A 21689-nucleotide genomic window follows, 5' to 3' on the forward strand; every position below is an offset into this window, starting at 1 on the left:
CCAGACATTACCCGGTCAGTAAGTGGTACAGCTGGGAGTCAGAGTCCGGCACTGCGGCTCCGCAGCCGCCGCCCCTGCCTTGGCCACCCGCGTCTGTCCTGTTGGGCTCCGCACAGCCCTCTCGAGGCCCTGACCTGCTTTCTCATGGAATGTTTGAACCATACAATTGTGCAGTTCATGATATTGTTCTTCCCTTGTGATGAAGTCCAAAATTACTGATTTTGTGGATAATTACTGATCATCCACCCCTTTAAAAGGAATTCTGCAGTAGCCAAGAGGGGGAAGCAACCCACATGTTCAAGGACAGATGAATGGATGAACAAAATGTGGTGTATACACATAATGGCTTGATTTCCAGCCTTTAAAAGGAAGTTCTGACATCTGCTACAACATGGAGGCACCCTGAGGACGTTACGCTAAATGGAATAAGCCAGTCTCAAAAGGACAACTACTCTCCGATTCCATGCATGTGAGGTACCCAGGGTAATCAAACTCCCAGGGAAGGAAGTCGAATGGGGGTGCCAGGGGCTGGGGAAGGGGAATGGAGGAGTTGTTGTCTAATGGGCACAGAGTTTCAGTGGAAGCGTTCTAGAGATTGGCTGCACAGCCATGTGCGTGTACTTAACTCCCCTGAGCCGTACACTTAAACATAGTTAGGACAGTACGCTTTATGTTACAGTTTGTACCTCAATTAAAAATTTTGAAAAAGAACAAAGGAATTTGGCCTTCTCAGCTTCTGCCTGTCTTCTGCTCTCTAAGAAGACCGTGTTTGGCAGTTTCGTGTCTGAGTTTTTGAGCTGAGGAGAGGATGAGACCACCGAGAAGCCAAACCAAGGCACTTCCCTTGCAAAGCACTCAGAGAAATAGACTGTAAGAAAGAGAACGGAGGTAAACTGAGGGAAGGGCAGGGCGGGAACCCACTTGGGCTGGTTCTGTGGGGCGGGGTGTGGGGGCGAAGAGATGCTTTAGTTAGGAGTTTAGAATGAATGTGGAGAACGCTTTCCTGGTAGCAGTAAGAGGGGTGAGGCAAGGGGGATTTTAAGTTACTCTAATTTGGATACACTGATATTATTCTGGAGACATTAATAATTTTAATTGTTTTTAAAAAAGACTTTATTTCTAGAGAGAGGGAGGGAGGGAGGGGGAAAGAGAGGGAGAGAAACATTAATGTGTGGTTGCATCCCACACACCCTCCACTGGGGACCTGGCCTGCAACCCAGGCATGTGCCCTGACAAGGAATTGAACCGGTGACCCTTTGGTTTGCAGGCGGGCGCTCAATCCACTGAGCCATGCCAGCCAGGGTCAATTTTAATTGTTTTTGTTGGCTAGACTGTTTCTTTGAATGTAACTGTGGTGAAAAAATAAGACCAGGTTAAACTATGTAAAATTGCCAATATTTAAGTTTTTGATGCAGAAAAATGGCAGTCACATGCTTCAACCTAGTAACTGGTATTTACTGAGCAATTACCACTTATCATGCACAGCTCCAAATGCTTTACCAGTGTCAGCTTATTTAATCCTAACAACCTCATGCAGTAGCTACTATTATCCCCATTCTACAGTTGAGGAAACTGAGGCACAGTGATTAAGAAAGTGCCCTAGCTAATAAGTGGTCAGTACAGAATCTGAAGCCATTGGGCTCCAGACCTAACACTTGGAAACACTTGGGGCTTTGGCTTTTACTTACAAGGCACTGAGCTAGGTGGTATGGGAAAAATGCAAAGGTCAGTGAGATGCAGCTCTTGTTCAGAGAGGTAAGACATGGCCTCAGGTTATTAGAAGGTAGAAGACAGCAAGCAAAGTGACAGGAAGAAAGGCACAGGGAAAGCCTTGGCAGGGGATTCCACAAACACCCTGGGAGGGCAGCACCAGGTGGGGGTATGGGGTGAGGGGTGGAGTGTCTCCAGTGGGTCACATGACGCACTGCCAGGCACCAGGGAGAGAGATAAGGGTTGAATCCCCTGCCCACTATCCACTCCACCTGTGGAGTTTTTCAGTATATTAGCTGTCTGTTGTTCCCTAAGCAAATGTTGTGTAAGTTGGAAGCTTAAAAAGAAAGTTGTTTTTTTTTTTTATCTTATGGCTTCTGTGGGTCAGGAATTCAGGAGCAACTAAGCTAAGCAATTCTGGTTCAGTGTCTCTTATGAAATTTACTTAAGATGCTGGCCAGGCCTGCAATCCTTGCAAGGTTTTGCCCGGGGCTGGAGGACCTACTTCCAAGGTGGCTTACGCACACAGCTGTTGGAAGGAGATCTCATTTTCTTGCCACCTGGGCTTTTCCACTTTCTCAGGAAGTAAAATACCTTCTCAGAAGCCACCCTTTGACTTCAGTGGCCAGAACAAGGTTACATGGCCACCCTTAGGTGAGAAGCTGAGACAGTGTTTGACTTTTTAGCTCCCACACTGGAAGCAAGGGAGAAGGGAGGCTATGACTGGCTGCTGGGTTGGTGTCTTCCGGGACTACCCAGCACTGAACCAATCATGGCCAGGGGCAGGGAGGGCTCTAAATAGTAGGGCCAGGTCCATTATACCCACTTGAACCCATAAACAAAGCAGGATTTGGGGGGCAAAAGAGCAAGGGGTTTGCTCAAAGCAAGGGCATATTAGAGAATACAAAAACATCCATACACACAACAGGTGCAGAATGTCCTACTGTAGGGATGAACGCATAATGCTTTGAACTGAGAAGTCAACTTTAGTTCTAAAACCAGAGGATGGGAGAGTGAGTGCAGGCCATGGTTTAAACCCAGGCACCAAGTGGGAGGGGTGTGAAGGGGGCAGGAGGTCAGGGAGAGAGCATTCCAGGGTTACAGAATGGGCTGGAAGGACAGGAGGAGGAAGTAAAGGGTAATCACGGCTAGCCAGGAATGCCAAGCTATGCTGACCCTTCATTTAATACTCACAACAGCCACATGAGGTTAGTTTTACTTAATTCCCACTAAATTCCTGTGTTCCAGACAAGAAAACCGAGAGCTAGAGAAGTTGAGTCATTTGGCTTGAATCACTCACTCAAGCAGTGGAGACTGGCTAGGACAGTATTCAGACCCAGGTCTTTCTGTTTAGTCCTCAGGCTGTCTGACTCCAGAGCATCCAGGCGTAACAAGGACACTGTCCTGGTTCCCTACAGAGAAGAAACAGGCCCCCTTTAAGTCACATGAAGTCACTCTTCTTGCAAAGATCTGAAGGCAGCTGCTGCATACCAGGCCCGTGTTATCTGATGCGTTTGAAGACGAGTTGGAATCTCACTGTGAAACATCTGCAATCCTCCTGCTGAGATGAGATTTCTGACCGAATGCAAAACCAACTATACCAACACTGAGGCCAAAGGACACGCCCCTCCGACCGTAAAAGGATTAGCTCCACAGCTAGTCTCATCGGGTCTCTCCAGACTAAACCCACCTTCCCGAAGCTTATCTAGAGCAGCAGCTGGGCCAAGGGGAGGGGTGAACCCCGGGGCTGTCCACACAGGTGAATTGCGGAACGAGAGAACAAGGCTGCCTAGCTGGTGGTGGACGGCTAGGGTTGTGAGTTCCCGTTGCTGTAAAATGTATGTTCAAGGAAAAGCATTTAATGTGTAATGTAAACTGTTATCTTGAGGTGGAGAGACCAGGGACCTATTTTTTCTTTAGTATGAGCTTTTAAAAAAACAAGGCAGAAAAGAACCAAGTATATTTAAAACAATACAATAGTTGTAATATCTAGGTAAATAAATAAGTGGCATCTAAAAAAAAAATCCGAAGAAACTGAAGGCAAAGCCAGGCCCAACCCCGGGAGACTCTAAGGAAGGGATTCTGCTCCTCCTTCCCTCCTCCGCCCCACAGCACTAAAACCCAGCCCTAGGCCCCAGGCCGCGGGCTGCATTCCTGGGAGCGACTTGAGCCTCCAAGTCTCCACCCTCCGGCCCAAAACAACGTCTCCACGCCCCGCGGGCTGCGCGCCCCAGGCCTGCACTAGAGCAGAGGGGAGGGGGAGCCCGGGGGGGTCAAAGGCAGCTGGCTAGGTGCGGCCTGACCCGAGTCCACCCGGCGAAGTCTGCCCCGTGGGCGGTGCCTGGCGCCGCGTGACCCGCGGCCGCGTGACCCGCGCGGGGCGGGTCGAGCAGGCCTGCGCTGTTGCTGCCGCAGCGGGAGGTGTCTGCGTAAGTGGGGAGCCGGGCTACCGAAGACCCTCTTCGCGGGCAGGGGCGGACGCGGGCGGGGCCCGGGTGCTGCTCTAGCCTCCGACACCCCAGGGCTGGTACCCCAGTGATCCGCTCGGACGCCATCCCCAGACAGGGCCGGAGGGGCGGTGGAATCACTCCTGCATCCCACCGACGGCCAATTCGGTCACTTCCGCCTGGGCCTTCCCACTCTGAGCGCAGTGCAGGGGAGCAAATGCGCGCCCTTCAGGAGCCAGTACCTTTATCTTCTGTGCTTTGGGGAAAACTGAAGACCCAGAAGCAAGGCCGGCCGGTGGGACCACCCCTCTCCGGTACTGAGAGAGCACATCTCTCCAGCAAAGCCCATGGCCCCCAGTGGCCCCACATAAACCCACGGCCCCTCTATATCTTGAACTCGTGCGTGGACAGTATCCAGCAGGTGGGGCTGGAGGAGTGGGGAAGGGGGGGATGGGCCGAGCTACAAGATCATGGCCAAAGTATTGAATACTGTGGTTACATGTATTCTGTCATTTAATGTTCACCGTTGTGAAATTTGTTAGGCAGGTACTTTTGTCCGCATTTTCCCATAAGAACTCAGTCTCAGAGAATTTGGGTCCTTAGACAAAGATCCTGCAGTAGGTAAATGAAGGAATGAGATTAGAACCCAGATCTGTGCCACAGCGGCGCCTCCTGGTGGGGGTGGAGGCACTGGGCCCAGCCGTCAGTTCCTCTGGGAACTGGAAGTTAGTGCCTTCCTCCCCTGCATCCCTTTCTCCCGACCATTACCACTGAGACCTTTTGTCACCTGCCACCTGCAGGACAAGATGAAGCTAATCATCCTGGACCACTATTCTCAGGCCAGCGAGTGGGCCGCCAAATACATCAGGAACCGCATTATCCAGTTTAACCCAGGACCGGACAAGTACTTCACCCTGGGGCTCCCCACTGGTGAGGTGGAGAGGGTGCCATGGTTAGGGGGTGGGGGGAGAGAGTAGGTATTAAGGGATTTCAGGGGGCCAGTAGGTGGGCTCACTCAGCCAAGGGACTGGAAGGAGGGCTCTGAGCTCCTGGTGCTGTGAGTGAACAAGCCCCCTGCCTCCCAGAGGTAAAACAGTGGGCCCCGCTTCCCTTATGGATTGGCTCAGGTGCTGCCTGCTCCTGAAGACTCCCAGGGCGGGGAGAACCTGATTGTGGACTACTCCTCAGTCAGCCCTGTCAGCTGTGGGCTCCTTAGCAGGATTAACTCCCAGCACCTGAAGGCAAACCTTTTGTGTAATGATGAGTTTCTCTTTGCATCTGGAGTGCTGCCAGCAAGTCCCACTCTGCTTGGGGGAATTGAGGAGATAGTCACTCAAAGCATTTTCTGTGGGGCTTGATTAAACACAGGACCTATGTGAAAACAGTCCCAGTTTTGGGGGAGGAAATCAGAATGTTGTCTTTATAGGAAGATATTTTGACTCCAGCTCCTCAAAGCGAATGTCCCAGCTCTTTCTTTCAGAAGCCGGGTGGGTTTGTCCCAAAGTCCCAGCCACTAGAGTAGGGGTCTTCAGGTCTTTTCTGTAAGTGGCTGAATAGTAAGTAAGTTACACTCCACTTGCCATACAGCCTGTGTAGCAACTACTTAACTGTGCCCTTACAGCTCACAAGCAGCCATAGGCAATCCGTAAATGAATGAGCATTGATCAGAATCTACTTATGAACACTGAAGTTTGAGTCTGAATAATTTTCACATCACAACATAATCTTTTTAAAAAGATTTTGTTGATTTATTTTTAGAGAGGGGAAGGGAGGGATCAGGGAGAGAAACATCAATGTGTGTTGCCTCTTGTGTGCCCCCTACTGGGGACCTGGCCTGCAGCCTAGGCATGCACCCTGACTGGGAATCAAACCAGTGACCTGCTGGTTCGCCTGCAGGCACTCAGTCCACTGAGCCACACCAACCAGGGCAATATTCTGATTTTTAAAAACCTTTTAAAAATGTAAAAAACATTCTTAGCTCATGAGCTGTACAAAGACAGCGGCAGTCTGGATCAGTCCTGTGGGCTGCAGTTTGCCGACCTTAGCACTGGAGGTTTGTGGGAGCAGTGTCTATCAGCACCTGTGAAACCACCAATGCCTCAGGCCACGTGGGGACTGCACTAACATCCTGTTTTCTCACTGGGTCAGAGTCCGGGTCAGAGTCTGGGCTCCTGCTGAAGCCCTCCCTAGTTCCCTGTGAACTGCAGGATCGGATCCGAGCTCCTCAGAGTGGCATGCAGGGCCTTCCACAGCCTGGCCCCTTTCTGACTCACACACCAACCAGCATGCCATTTCCACACAGGTTCTTTGGAACCTTCCTTGTGTTCAGTGAAGCTCTGGATGGCGTTCTGGGTGGAAACCACAGAAACCAACTCTGGCTAACTTAAACAGAGCAGGAATTCATCGGCTGGATATTGGGGCGCTCAGAGAATTGATGGGAAGGCTAGAGGTTTGGAAAAGGGACAAGATAGTAAATGGAGCCCAGGGGAAGGACAGGGGACCTGTGTGGCAAAGGCTGTTGTAGGTGCTAGCGATACAGCCTACAACAAAACACATTTCTGTTTTTCTGAAGCTTAAATTGTAGTGGAGGAGAGAGATAATAAACAAGTTAATGAGCAAAGTATAGAGTAAGAGTACGTTCAATGGTGATACGAAGGAAAAAGACCAGTGGAGCGAGGAAGGGGGACAGGGAGGGGTCCCGGCAGGGGTGGGGGTTGCAGTGTGGATGTGCTGCCAGGAAGACCTGAGAAAACTTGGAGCAAAGGCCTGAAGAGGTGAGATGTAGCCGTGCAGACACCTGAAGGAAGAGCACTGCTGGCACAAGGAGTGTGCAAAGGCCCTGCTTGGAGCAGGATGAGTAAGGCGGGGAGAGGTGGCCAGGAGCCAGGCTATGCAGAGCCTTTGTTAGGACTGATTGTTGCTCCAAGTGAAATGAGAAGTCGTTGGTGGGTGACAGAAAGAGTTGTCTGGTTTGGGTGGGGTTCTTTCAACCTTTTTCTCTTAAAAATCTCAAATATTCAGGAAAGCTGAAGGGATACTGTAGATTCACCAAGTATTAACATTTTTGTCACATTTGTATTCATCTCTTCTGGCTTACGTTCTCTCTACACACACACACAATTTTTTTTTTCTGAATTAATTGAAAGTAAGTTCTAGACATCTTGACACTTTACTGCTAAATCCTTCAGCATCCATCCCCTCGGTTAAGGACATTCTCTTATAGAGCCACAAACCATTATCACACCTAAGAAAATTAAAAATCATTCCACAATGCTAATATGCATATTATATACAACAATTTTTTGTAATTGTCCACATTTCTTTTATAACTTAATCGAATGTCCTGTGTGGCCTCCTGCTAATCTTTAGTCTTGTAGTCTGCAGCGATCCTCCTGTCTTTCTGTGTGCATGTGTTTTTTTTTATGTGTTTTATAACTTTTTTATGTTTTATAGCTGACTTTAATAAGACTCAACCTGGAAGTTTGCTGCTCCTCAGGGAAGTTTCCCCTGCACCCGCAGGCCGGCCTGTGCTCGTCCACGGCATGGCTGACACTGCAGCTTCTTGTCCCCACTCCAAGTCAGCGAGCTCTTCCAGGGTGGCTGCCGTGTCTCTTGCTCCTCTGCATCCCTGTCACGCACATAGGAGTTGCTCAGGGAGTGTCGTGTCAGTAATTGAGTCTGATGTCCACTCGAGTACTAATTATAGTCCTTGCGGTCATTAGCATGCTGCACGCTGGGGATCTAGCAGTGAACAAGACAGGCACGGCTCCGCCCCTCTGGAGCTTACGGTCTGCCGGGGACACAGGCAGTAAACAAGCAATTGGTGCACGACCGGACTGGAGCATTTGGGGAGACTCCAGATGTGAATCATTCCCGGGTGCCCTCTGGGCTTCCAGGAGCTGGGGGTGAAAGGTGTTCATGGCTTCGGCCTCTCTTGTAGGGAGCACCCCACTTGGCTGCTACAAGAAGCTAATTGAGTATTATAAGAATGGAGACCTGTCCTTCAAATATGTGAAGACCTTCAACATGGACGAGTATGTGGGTGAGTATTTCCCTTTCCATCCTTACCTGATTCCAGGAGAGTCTGTCCTCCTCCCCCCCCAGGCTGAGCCCTGGAGAGGGGCCCGGATGTCTCAGGAAACCCGGGACATTTGGTGATACCGATCTCTTCCAGGCCTTGGTTGACTCAGCTATAAAATGGGGCTAATAGAACTGACCTCATAGGCCATAAGCACGAAATGATAGAACAGATGTGGAAGCCTCGAGTTTAAAGCAAGCACTTAACAAATATTCAGGCATTTTCTCCTCTGCCTCCTTCCCAGTTCCATGTCCTTTCTTTATAGAACAGATGATGGGAAGCGGGATGGTGGCCGGGGTGTGTCCCCGTGTCTGTGTCTAGCCACTCTCCAGTGTCCACCCTCTAGCTCCTCTGCCTGTCAGGGACATTGGGGGGGAGGGGCTGAGACCGGTGTCCTTTCCACTGGTGGGAAGTACGCTGTGGTCTTCTGTCGCCTCCTGCCCGGCCCCCCACCCCATAATTTTTAATGGCTTCACTTGAAATATTTTTTTTAATTTGTAGCAAAATATATATAACATAAAGTGTACCACCTTAACCATTTTTGTGTGCGTTCAGTAGTGTTCAGCACATGCATATTGTTGCTCAGCCACCGTGCACAACTGCGTTCACTCTGTGAAAGGGAAACTCGGCACCTGTCAAGCCCCAGCTCCCCATCTCCCGCCCCACCCGGCCCCAGCGTCTCACTGTCTCTCTGCGTCTGACGCTCTCGCTGCCTCTCAGCACCAGAGTTGTCCAGCGTCTCGTCTTTTTGTGACTGGCTTAGTTCATTTAACGTAGTGTCCTTGAGGTGCATCCATGGTGTGGCAGGTGTCAGAATTTCTTTCCTTTTTAAGGCTGACTGTGAACATTCTTAATGTTATTAAACATTAAGTACTTGCTTTAAACATTCTTTTTCTTCTTGGATGAAAAAAATCTCTTTTGAGAAGCCCTGAGATAATTCTGATACCCGGTGTTCGGGCTGGGGTTCAGGCTGAGCAGGTACCCCTGGGGGCGAGTGGTGGGCTTTGGAGGCACAGGGTGAGGGGTGTGCTTGCCTGCTTTCCGGATGGGCCTCGCCTTACCCACGGGTGCCTAGGCTGCCCGCAGCAGCCCGGAGTAACCCTGGCCCCCAGCCTGCAGTTGTTCCCTTGTGAAAAGGAGGCCAGGACGAGGGGATTCCTCGGGCCCCGTCCTATAGTCATGGGTAGTGGCTGTGGTTAGACACTTAGGGGCGTCAGCGTAGCCTGTCCCCAGGGGTGAGGGTCAGAAGGCTGGCGCCCAAGGCTCCCTACCTGGCATTTCCCTGAGAGCATCTCTGGGGGCCTGGGGACATCCTGGCGTGCCCCTGGGGAGGAAGGCTGTGGTTCAGCCTGGGCAGGACTGAGCGTGGCCATGGCCCCACAGGTCTTCCTCGGGACCACCCAGAAAGTTACCACTCCTTTATGTGGAACAACTTCTTCAAGCACACGGACATCCACCCAGAAAACACCCACATTCTGGATGGGAATGCAGCTGACCTGCAGGCTGAGTGCGATGCCTTCGAAGAGAAGATCAAGGCTGCAGGCGGGATCGAGCTGTTTGTGGGAGGTGAGCTCGACACTCTGTGACATCGAGGCCAGACCTGGCCTGGTCGGCACGCATGTCTGTCTCAGACAGCTGCTTCTCTCTGTGCCAGTGCCAATGCCCGGCCCTCGTTACCCTGGGGAGGAGGGAAGGCAGAGGGGCCCCCCAGCTCCCTGCCCTGGTTCTGCTCAGCAGCTGTGCGACCTTGGTACCTCCTGCATTTCAGTGCGTGTGTGTAAATGGAGAACAGTGAGTTTGGGCTCTGAGGTTTTATCTCCCAGTCTTAAAATTTTATAGCTCAGTCATGAGACTTACCTAAACAATTAAAAGCACAGGCTTATGTAGTTCTAGAAGGTTCCATACTCAGCCCATGCACACCATAGATAGCCAGGTGGACTCCAGGGAAGGTTTGTGATTTGCCCACGGTTAGCTGGCCAGACTAGTGGAGACAAGGCAGGAACCTAGGGGGTCCCCCTCTTGGATTTGTGCCCTTGCTCCTGCCCTGGGCTACCCTCTCACATTGCCGTCCGTTGCCAACTCTGGGGTCACTCACAGGGGTGTGAAGCTGGACTCCTTTTTGCTGTTCTAGGTTTAATTTTACTTCAAGATGGGGAGAGGCCAGGGACGCTCACGCTCTGAGACTGTGTAGGCTTGGCAGCCCCTGTCCAGTGTGTTATTCGCTGTGACTCTGTCCGGGTAGCAGGACCCCTGGCTGTTGGCAGGAGAGAGGGAGGTTGCACTTCGGTGATCTGGGGAGGCAGAAGCTATCTGGAGGGCCCCTTGCTTAGCTTTTTGAGGATGGTAGCAAGTTCCCAATGGGCAGGAGGGGGTGGAGGGGAAGATCATGTGCTTTGTGCACCTGCCCAGGGGGGAAAGGAGAGGAGAGACAGGGTTTTCAGGGAGTTCTGCAGACCCCGGGGGGAAGGCGGAGTGTCCACCCTGGCAGCCGTGGGTCCCTGGCACTGACAGGGCTGCCCTGACCATCTCTCCTGGGCAGGCATCGGCCCCGACGGACACATTGCCTTCAATGAGCCGGGCTCCAGTCTAGTGTCCAGGACCCGTGTGAAAACGCTGGCCATGGACACCATCCTGGCCAACGCTCGGTTCTTCGACGGAGATCTCGCCAAGGTGCCCACCATGGCTCTGACGGTGGGCGTGGGCACTGTCATGGATGCCAGGGAGGTAAGGGCACAAGGGGTCCACAGGCCTTCGCTAGGGGGTCGACTGGTCTTTTTGTTCAAAACTTAACTGTGCAGGTAACCCCCGAACGCATTTGTATTCAGAATGAAGACATAAAAGGATCAAGTCCCGACCGACCCTGCACGGCTTCTCCTTCCTCTCTGGCGGGAACCACTGTTCCCAGTGCAAGGCGGCTCCTCTGAGCACTGGCTGCCCGGGACACCGCAGGCGCCCTGGCCTCTGCTCGCGCACCCAGAGGGGGCTTCTTACAGGCAGAGGGGCCCAGCGCCACTGATGGCTGAATGTGAGGGGCCCTCTGGTTCCCTGCAGTTGGCGGAGGGTGTTTGAAGTGAGCCCCCCTGTGGCTCCAGGATGTTTGTGGCTATAGCACTGGTTCAGGGATTCGTAAATGCGGGAAAGTGGGATTGAAATCTACATGTCCTGAGCTGAACTTAGTAAGGTTTTCCCTAGAAAGTTGGGTAACATTTGAATTTTTTGTGGTTCTGCTTTTTCTTCCTGGGGTATATTTAGTGAGAAGCAGCTACAGATGTTTTAGCTTTAAGCTGCTTTGCCCTCTTGGGTAAACAAACATCTAAGCCACGTCTGTGAAAGGCGTGATGGCGCCAGGTCTCTGGTGGGTCGCCTTAAGCCAGAGCCTGGGGCGGGCACTGCTGAACTTGGCCTTGCGGCTTGTCAGCCCTCCCTGTCGTGTTCGTGCGCCCGAACCTGAGCGAGCCGGGGCTGGAAGTCGGGAAATCCTCTCTTCCAGAGTCAGGTCTGGGGTCCCGCACAAAGAGTCATAGTCTCTCCGTGCCTCTGTTCCTCACCTTTTGAGAAAGGAATAGTGAGTCCTGTTCGCAGCTCCATGGTACAAGTGAATTACAACGAAGGAAATCCACAGAGCTGAGAGCTTTACAATCACCGGCTGGCACTTGCTTTCTTAGTATTTTAACTGTCGAGGAGGAGAGCCTGTGCCCTTGTTTTACTTAAACAAGAAGCATCACCCCAAGTCGCATTAGCAGGTCTCCAGTACTCGGAACTGAGAGTGACCAGGTTCAGGCGTGGCCTTGTTGGGACTGGACCTTACCACTCAGGTGACTCCCAGCAGTGTTCTGAGGCCCCCAGCAGACGGGACCCATCCTTTGTTTGTGATTGTGAAAACTCACCCAGCCTAGGACCGCTGAGAACCCAGTGTCAGGACTGTTGGGGTGAGAGGCGGGCCTGCGTGTGGCATGTCTGTGCACAGGGACTCTCAGGCACCACCGGGGGGGCACTGTGGTGCCGTGGGTAGGAGCATGCGCTTAGGGTTGGAAACCACCTGGAGCAAGTTACTTACCCTGCCCCCCAGCCCCTCTCCTTATCATAGAACAAGGGGGTAACGATGCTCCCCACCCAGAGTACCTGACAGCGCACGGGGAGCGCGGAGCACAGCGTGCGTTGCACACGAATGGCCTGCGACGGTATAAAAAACAGTGCAGTCCTTACAGCCGCTTGGGGTGGCCACACGCCAGTCCAGGTACCTGAACCCCTGACTCGCTGCCCCTGCCCCCCCCCCCCATCACGGGCTTGTCCTCTGGCCCCAGGTGATGATCCTCATCACAGGCGCTCACAAGGCGTTCGCTCTGTACAAAGCCATCGAGGAGGGAGTGAACCACATGTGGACCGTGTCCGCCTTCCAGCAGCACCCCCGCACCGTGTTCGTGTGCGACGAGGACGCCACCCTGGAGCTGAAGGTGAAGACCGTCAAGTATTTCAAAGGTGAGGGAGGGTGGGTCAGGGGGTAGGCGGCCGGGCTCGGGGCGTGCGGGCAGTGAGAAGTGGATCTAGCGTTCGTGCTCTGGGCATTTTAATCGTCAACTCTGGCTTTAATAAAAAGCAGACCCTGTCTCTGAACACAGTCATGTCTTGTCCATCCCTAACCGTGCGGGCCCGTTTCTGGAGAGCTCTTTGCTCCGAGGAGGAGGAAGGAAAACGTGAGCCTGGGGCACCCGCCAGCTCGCACAGGCCTTTCCCGTGGGAAAGGCGCCAGGCCGTCCCGAGGGTCCTTTGTTCTTCCACCTAAAAGGACACAGGACTTTAAGCAGACGTGTGCGACAGGCCTCGTTTCCTGAGCATAAAAATTAGGAATTTCTTCTTTGCTGGAAAGATTAGCCTTTTAGTGGTCACCCTAGAGGTGGCATTTACCGAGTCCTGTGGATTCTCTCCCTGGGCTGAGGGCGGCCGTCGTTGGGCACGTCAGTTCCAGGACGGAGTCCAGAGCTCCCGGGCATCAGGGTTGGCAGCCGTGGAACTCGTCCTCGACCTGCACCGACTACTTTTTGCCTTCTGTTTTTTTTGTAGGTTTAATGCTTGTTCATAACAAGTTGGTGGATCCCTTGTACAGCATCAAAGAGAAGGAAACAGAGAAAAGCCAGTCTTCTAAGAAACCGTACAGCGATTAGCCTGCGCTGAGCCTGCCGTCGGGGACCTCATGGGGACGAACACGGGGGACAGACTTGTGTTTCTTCAGTCCAGTGCAATTACTCCAGATAAATAACTGAACTCACTGTTCCCGGTGGTACAGCGTGAGGCCTGGTCGTGGAGTTTAGCTACGGGAAAAATGACTTCTTTGTAACAATCAGGGAAAAAATCACTCCATAATTTTGATATCTGCTCCACAGAAATTAGGGGTTTTTAGCTTTTTGTTCTGCCTGTGATGCTTCACACGTACAACACACTCCTGTGGAGAACTCCTACCATCATGCACAGATTCTCAGTTCGGGGGGAAGGGGGCATGTTGTAATGGACAAAGCCTCTCTGGGGAGCTTGAGGGCCCCTCTTGAGCAGGCCCCCGCCACTGGAGAGTCAGTGTTCCAGGTGAGCGAACAAATCCTCAATGTCTACAATCGGCATGAGGGGCAGTCCCCCGGTCAGCAACAAGTGCCAGGAAAGCAACAAGGTCAGCAACAAGTGCCAAGAAAGGAACACGGCCGCGCACTTTCTTTCCTCAGTGTTCTCTCCCTCTCAGTTGGCCTTTCCATGAACTCTGAGGACTCCTTGGGGGAGGATTTGGGAGGGTAGGGCTAAGGACAAGGCTTTGCTGATAAACTCAGAGCCTCAAGGGGCCCAGAGATGTCAAACCCTCTCCTTCAGGGACCCTCTAGCACCGGCAGGAAGGCGGAAGCCCTTTTCCCACTGGAGCCCTGTGTTCCTGTCCCCAGGTCTCAGAGTGGCCCCCCATCTTACAGACTGATCAGTGAGAAGGACCACTGGGGCCATGGACACTGGCACGCTTTCAGTATGGTGCTCAGCCAGGGGGCAGGGCCTGGGGCAAGCAGCACAATTACGAGTTTAGTTCCAACGTGAGTGCCATGTTCTCCTGCCCCCCTAGGGGCTGAGTGCCAATACCACACACACACACGCTCCTGAAGTCGCCTTTCCCGCCTCAAACACCCTGCCCTGCTGGCCCCTTTCATACGTGATTGTGCTGTTGTTCTATTTCAAGCTAATAGATCAGTGTTTACAATGTGACGTTTTCTATTAAATCCAGTATTTTCAAATATGTCATTTGTGGATTTCCCTCACTGACGACCCCCCTACTCCCCAAAAAGATCAGAAGGTGGTCTGGGTTCATAGGTATTTTGGGAACAGCTGGTGGACACAGTCTCACCCCTTGACAGCGCTGCGGGATACAGTGGCCATAGCGGCTGTTGGTCTTTTTCTTTTACTGGGGGAAAAAATATTTCCTAAAAATGAAGCTCGTGTGAAAAATGGCAGGAATGAACAGCAATAAATTGTCACGTTCTAGTAGTTGTACTTGGGAGCCAGACAAGGATGCAGCTCTTAGAAATCAGGCAGATGTGTGACCAGGAGAGAGATAAAAACTGCATGGTATGGAAAGTAGGTTTGGGTTTTAGTTAAAAATCAATATAATGGAACATCTTGGGTCAATATAACCAGTTGAAGTTGGGAGAAGGGTTTAATTTTTTTTTACAAGTTATGCTGACATAATTTGCATGCCCATAAATTGACCTCTTCTAATATAAATTCAATAATTTGTATTAAGTTCACGTATGGGGCTGTGCGAGTCCTCACCACAACCCATTTCTCTGCCCCCAAAGCCCCAATTCCTATCCTAGCCCAAGCAACCTGCAGTCTGCTTTGTCTCCAGATTCCCCTCTTCTGGACGTCTCACGTAAATGGTGCGGATTTCCCTTTTCTGGGCATCTCGTGTGAATGGAGTCCCACAGCATGGCCCGTTTGGGGCTGGCTTTACTCAGCGTATGTTTGAGGTTTCTATAACACGGACCAGTAGTCCATTCCTTTTTATTGCCAAAGAGTATTCCATTGGGTGAATATGCGGCCTTGTTTATCCAGTAGAAAAGGGATTCATTTTAGGTAGGTATGTTATAGAAAAAGTTGTATTAGAATGAAATGAAAAAGGATTTAGTGACGACAGCCAAACTGGAGATGTCTGCATGAACTCCAGACCTTAGGAAGGTCGGTTGCTCCCGGGCCCATGTTACCCTGGTGGCTCAACAGCTGTGTCTTCCTGCTACAGCCAGTTCCCCCGTGGACCCCGGGCCAGCCTGGGCCTCTGATACCAGGATAGTGGGCTCCGGAGACAGGAGCTCACTACATGTTTTGGGCAGGGGTCACAGTGGGCCTGGAATACCTTCTTGCCAGAAGATAAAGGTGCTTTAGAAAATGAGGCAGTATTGAGAGGACAAAGCAGCCTGTTCACTGCAGCTCCCACCAGCCAGGTTGTGACAAACTGATCCAATAAAGAAATATTAAATATAGCTAAGTAGAAAAAGTTGAGTCTGAAACCCCAAGTATGACACCCCAAAAGGAAAAAGATGATGGAGTTGTATTTCAGGAAGAGTGGATAGAATGTGTTTCAAGGTACAGTAGCATGTTGACATCAATGTGTCACCTCTTCTATTAAATCTGACTATTTATAAAGCAGAGGCGGATACAAGAGCCTGGCCCACTATTCCCCCCAGGTGTCTCTATGGCTCGCTCCCTGACTTCCTCAGATCTCTGCTCGAATGCCACGTATCAGACCATCCCCGGCCCTCCGACACAGAGCAGCAATCCCGATTCCCTCGCCCCTCCCTGCTCTACTTACTCAGAACCTTTCCATGTGGCGTGACTGTTTCCCACTAAATGCAACCTTCATGAAAGCAGACTTTAAATACTGCTCTACCCTGTCCCTATCAGTGCCCTGATTTCCAGAAGGCACCCAAAACCAGTGATCATATACAATAACCAGAGGGGAAAATAGCATATTATATGATAATGGATTAGCCAATTGGCCTATTGAGATCTAACTGCAAATTGAATGCCTCTTTCCTGGAAACCAAAACCCTCGCTATGATGAGATGCTAGTGAAGCACGCATAAGTTGCCAACAGGATATCCTGTGACGGAATGCTAAGTTATGTAACGATGGGTAGGTAAAACAGAACGCGGTCATCTGGACCTCCAGGGTGCCCTTAAAGCCAGTGGGCAAGCACACCGTATTGCCTTAGTCCACTCAGTCTCCTCGAAGATGAATGTACATGGTCTCCAGCCACCAACTCCCCCCTCCCCCCGCTTGCTTCACAGCTGATGGCCTTGAAAGTAGAAGCAGTCGGGAAAGAACAAGCTCCCGCCATCACACACACCCACCTGCCAGCCCTGCCCTCACACTCTGCCTTCTTCCTGATCCTTGCTCCTTGGCCAGTCCCTCCACTTGCGCACTAGATGCCATCTTCTCTTGCCTCCTCGAAGGCCCAGCTCCAGCAAGACTCTCTCACCTGCAGCATCAAATTGTCCTCCTTTCCTGGATCACTCCTATGAGTGTACAAAACAGGCTTTAAATACAAAACTCTACTTGTTTACCCCCTCCCGAAAGAGCCTCATTTTCTGATCCCCTTTATTGAAAAATTCCTGGAGTTACAATATTCTGGCTCTAATCTTCCCATTCTACATATGGGAAATATGGGAAGATTCTCAGTATGCATAAGCTATGCCTTCTGCAATTGTTTCACAGTTCTGCACCTTCCCCCATCCCCGTCATTCCTTTTTCTCTTTAAATTTCAGTTTGGGGTGTTTCTAAGGAAAGCTCATTCATTCTTTCCTTGGTTGCATTCAGCCTACTAATGAGCCCATCAAAGGCATCCATTTCTTCTTTACTCTTCTCCTAATGCTTTTTTTTAGCATTTCAATTCTTAGAGTTTCTGTCTTTTGCTTACGTTACTCATCTGATTTCGCATGTTGCCTTTTTCCATCAGAGACCTTAGCATATTCATCATAGTTATTTTAAATTCCTTTCCTGATAACTCTTAAAATCTCTGCCATATCTGAGTCTGGTTCTGATGCTTGCTTTGTTTCTTCAGACTTTTCCTCTGCCTCTTAGCATCCTTATGATTTGTACTGAAAGGTGGATGTGATGTATTGGGTAACAGGAACTGAGGTAAACAGGCCTTTAGCGTTGTCAGGCCGGAGCTGTTCAAGAAACCAGAAGGATGCAGCGAGCTAAGGAGCAGGGTCTATTAGGGGGAAAAGAGGGGAAAGTGGAGCCAACTGAGGTTGGGGAACCAACCAAAGAAGGTGAAGACTCAGCTCCATTGTCCTTGGGGTGGGGTTTTCAAGTGCAAAAGCCACAGGTGGGGTGACTGGGGTACTGGCGTCTGATTGGTCATTCTGTACTGCCAGGTCAAGGTGTCGGGATGTCATTGGCTGGGGCTAGTCACCATGCACGGTTTCTGCTGACCGTTGTTCTTTGTACCCCTTGTCGGCCTCTGGGTACTGCTGCAGCCCTTTGTGCCAGATAAGCTGACCACAATCTTATCCACACGTCTGTCTGTCCTGCGTGGGGTCAGCAGGCGGTTTCCTAAGCCTGCCTGGGTCTATCAAGCATGAGGGTCTACATTTATCTGGCTGGCAGCTGGCCTGCACTTAATGTCTGCTGTAGGTGTCGGAGGCTTCAGTTGCCTTGTTTTTGTCTCCATTGTCGTCTTTGGGTTTCCCTAGAAACTCCTTACAACAGCCTGTTTCATGGCTCTCTGAAGAGCTGTAATCTGCTGTTATAATCCTGGAGCCTTATTGATGGTATGGTATTAGGCAGAAGCAGCATTCGATAACCTTATGATTAAATCTGTTTGCAAGGGTTTGTTTTTGTTTTTAGTGGGCTCGAGTCCCTGGGATGAGGCCTTCAAAGCCTCTTGGCCTTCCCCTGCCCCTCATGTGAGACAGGAAGGCTGGAGGGGGCTCAAGCCATCCCACTGCCCTTCCTGTGGGTCACAGAAGGCCCAGCCCTGAGGATAGGCTTCTGCCATGGAAACAGCCTTCAGGGGTATTTTAGAATGGCTACATGGGAATTTCTACCATCTTTACAGTGAGAACCTAGGGGAACTTCTGGAGGTAAAACTCACTAAGGTGTGGGGGCCCCTAAGGCTAGTTCCCAGGAGTTTTAACTCGAAGGCTAGTCGTTCTCAGCCTCCAGCAAGTCGTTTAAATCCTGACTAATGGCTCCAGCAGCCTCTGCTTTAGGCCATCTAATCTGTAATTTTCTGCAATTTCCTGCCTCTAGTTTTTGTGGTGGTCTGTAACCTCCGCTCTCTGATGGATCGACGGGAAGTTGATATTCAGTCTGCTCCGCTTTTTTCTTGTAAGGATGCCCCACTGTTCCTCAAAATAACACTCCAGATTTTCACCTCCCCTCCACTGGAAGAGCACTTGTTAAAGCCACCGATGACTTCTGCACTGGTTGCTAAGTCCATTCTTACAGCTCCTATTACCTGCCCTATTTGCCGTGACTCACACAGCGGGCCACTCCCTTCTTCAAACATGGCATGGCTTCCAGCGTATCACACACTCTACTGATTTTCCTCCCTTGTTGTCCACTCTCCATCTCCTCTGCTGGCTCTTTCTCATAATCCTGACCTCTTAGTATGCGGTGTGACCCAAAACTCAGTTTCTGGACCTCTTCTCTATACAGCTCACTCCCTTGGTAATTCCATCTAGTCTCATGGCTTTAAATACCACCTATATGTTTATTCCCACAAATATGTTTCTTTCAAGCACAAAAGCCACAGGTAAGGTGACTGGGGTGTTAGCGTCTGACTGGTCATTCTGGGCTAGTCATTCCCACTTACATCTCCATCCTGAATCTCTCTCTCAAACTCCAGGCTAGAATATCCAACTGCTCCTTGACATCTCTACTAAAGTAACTACAAGGCATCTCAAATTCACCTATCCACACTAAACTCCTGATCTTCATCTGCAAACCTATACTACCTACAGGTTTCTCCATCTCAACCACTCAGACAAAAAGACCGAGAAATCAACTCTGATGCCTTGCTTTCTCACATTATGCATCCAATCTATCAGCACGTCCTTACTTTACCTTTAAGGTAAGAACAAAGTCTGACTACTTCTCAAGATTCCAAGTGCTGGAACCTCTCACCTGAGTTACCACAGTAGTCTCCTCATTGGTCTGTTTCAATCCTTGCTCACCCCACTCCCCTAAAATGTAAGTCGGACCCTATCACACTTCTGCTAAAGCCCTCCAAAGCCTCCTGTCTCCAAGTAGAAGCCAAATTTCACACAAGGCTGTAGGCAGCCTGCACCTCTTACTGCCACTCCACCTCTTACTATTCTCCCTTCCTTGGTCTGTTTCAGCCTTCACTGGCCGTCACACTGTTCCTGGAGCCCCTGACGTGCTCCTGTCCCAAGGGCTTTGGAGTGTCTGCCTGGACTCTCTTCTCCCAGGCGTCCATGGGGTTCAGCCCCATACTGCCAAACATTTGTTTAAGTGCTATCTGATGAAGCCTTCTCCACTCTTTAAAATCCCAGCATTGCTGCCTCCTAACCCCCTACACTCTCCCCAGGGTTCTCTCCACAATGCTTGTCTTCTGATGAACCATGTGACTTGCTTCATGATCGTCTCTGTCCACCAGAGTTCAATTTCCACAAGGGCAGGGAGATCTGTTTTCTTCCCTGCTACATTTTCAGAGCCTAGATAAATAGTAAGGCCCATTGTGAGGTACTCAGTAAATATTTGTTAAATTAAGGAATAAACAATAGGAAAGACAATAGGTTACAAAACATGGAACTAAAAGTAAGACACCATCACCTTTTACATTTATATGTCTTTATGTTGTATTAATGTTAGTTTTGTTTGTTTGCCAAGTCAATGAAAGGGGAAAAGAAAGAGAGTACCAAGCAAGGAAAAGAAGTAAATGTGATGACTTTGTACTTAGCAACTCTGGCATCAGAGTCTCACTAAGTTTTCATTGTGCACAATCTTCTCCAAAGCACCTACCAGCTTAGAGAAATATGGGACTCCCTGGGTGGTACCTCTCAGGCAGCCTGAGTAACTGTGCAGAGACTGGACTGTGGGTGCTGAGAGTTGGCAGTCATCATAAACGTTTGTTAAAAACATCCTCAAAGCCAGCTTTCTGGCTACAAACCCTATCCTCCTTCGCTGGCCAACTTTTTTATCGAGCCAAGGTTCAAGGAGCAGACTATTGGGCTGCTGTTACTAGAGGGCACCACCCTGTCCTAATTTCTCCATCCTACTTCGGGGCTTCAGCTATAGTTTATTGCTACAACTTATTTCCTTTACTTCAGTAGCTGTGGATAAGCTACTCTCAGGAGTGACACCTTCCTACGTAACAATTAGATGTCAACTATGGTTCAAGCACAGTTTTAAGTGGCCTTAGAGTTTTTGGTAAGACTCTTGTTCCTGCCTTGTTGGTCTCATCAGATGCCACTCTACCTACCAATGTGTGTAAATGTCCATAATGAAACACAACAAAGGAAAAATTACAATCCCAGGAATAAAACTGCTCTGTAACAAAATGCCAGTCTTAATCACTTATTTCATTTTTACAACGTGGGAACTGCTGCCACCTGCTGGTGATGCTTATGACAAAGTTACTACTTCGTGTGCTCTCCAAAATCCCTGCCAAAATTTTAAAGTTTGCTTCCAAAACAGGCAGCCACGTGAATAGCTTTATGATGATCATATCTGATTAACTCTAATTCTCTTAACAAAAAAAGGGTACATATATTACTACCTAATGTTAACTAGAATCCTCTACAACTAAAAAAAGGCCCTGCTATTAGTACTACAGGTCTGAGAATAGGGCTGCCATGTCTTTTCTCCATTATTCTTCTCAACAGGAAGAGATATATATTTTAAGTTAAAAAAATTACTTAAAAATAAATGGGGAAAGATGCATTTCAACTTACAAAGTCAGGCCATTAAGTTAGTTCAATCACAAGTTTAAAAAGTCACAAAACCCTACTTTGACTTAAAAAGTTATTTAGTGTCTTATTTTCATTTATTAGCTCTAGATCCAAACCTATTATATAAAATCAAGAGACCTGGCCTCTCCAAATTAGTTTTGGGTAGGATGGACTGGCAGCCTGCAGATGGACCCCTCTGCTCTCCCACTCTCCCCAAAAGGACCCCCTGAGGTTCATGTCAGCTGATGGCAAAGCTCGGCCCACTTGTAAAAATGGCCTCATGAAATTAAGCCAGGTACAAAAACTCTATTCATCAACTTTCTTGATGTACCAACCCTCAACAAACTCATTTATTTCTAGAGCACCCGGGGGGCTACCCCAATCTTCCATTTTACTTAAGAGACAAAAGTACTCCACCTAAAATTTCACCATCTTAAAATTAGCTCATAACTGATGCTTCAAAAATAAGACTCTACAAGCCCTTGGTGAGAGAACACACATCGGCAACTCTGC

The 21689-nt window shown here is 49.9% G+C and overlaps 1 protein-coding gene across 3 annotated transcripts; it reads left to right on the forward strand.

Moving 5' to 3' along the window:
* The first annotated feature begins 3989 nt into the window (after positions 1-3989).
* On the forward strand, positions 3990-14497 carry GNPDA1 (glucosamine-6-phosphate deaminase 1). 3 transcript variants are annotated; one of them, XM_045828766.1, is made up of 7 exons: positions 3990-4139; positions 4958-5087; positions 8098-8199; positions 9619-9801; positions 10775-10959; positions 12540-12714; positions 13297-14497. In XM_045828766.1, the coding sequence occupies exons 2-7, from the start codon at positions 4964-4966 to the stop codon at positions 13395-13397; spliced, it is 870 nt and encodes a 289-aa protein (XP_045684722.1). In that variant the 5' UTR covers positions 3990-4139; positions 4958-4963; the 3' UTR covers positions 13398-14497. The 3 variants fall into 3 exon arrangements, with proteins under 3 accessions (XP_045684722.1, XP_045684714.1, XP_045684706.1); XM_045828758.1 differs by lacking the exon at positions 3990-4139 and adding an exon at positions 4206-4578 and having other exon boundaries at positions 12540-12689; XM_045828750.1 differs by lacking the exon at positions 3990-4139 and adding an exon at positions 4210-4578.
* Positions 14498-21689: the final 7192 nt, after the last annotated feature.

The sequence above is a fragment of the Phyllostomus hastatus genome, unplaced genomic scaffold, assembly GCF_019186645.2.
Source record: "Phyllostomus hastatus isolate PE091 unplaced genomic scaffold, TTU_PhHast_1.1 phas_contig_150, whole genome shotgun sequence".
NCBI classification, from domain to species: Eukaryota; Metazoa; Chordata; class Mammalia; order Chiroptera; family Phyllostomidae; genus Phyllostomus; species Phyllostomus hastatus.

Excerpts from the sequence above, each read along its gene's own strand:
- GNPDA1 (XM_045828750.1), top strand. The coding sequence starts at position 4,375 with ATGCGCGCCCTTCAGGAGCCAGTACCTTTATCTTCTGTGCTTTGGGGA. Across the intron at positions 4,579-4,957 it reads GCGTGGACAGTATCCAGCAG|GACAAGATGAAGCTAATCAT; the intron begins GTGGGGCTGGAG and ends TGCCACCTGCAG. Across the intron at positions 8,200-9,618 it reads CAACATGGACGAGTATGTGG|GTCTTCCTCGGGACCACCCA; the intron begins GTGAGTATTTCC and ends ATGGCCCCACAG.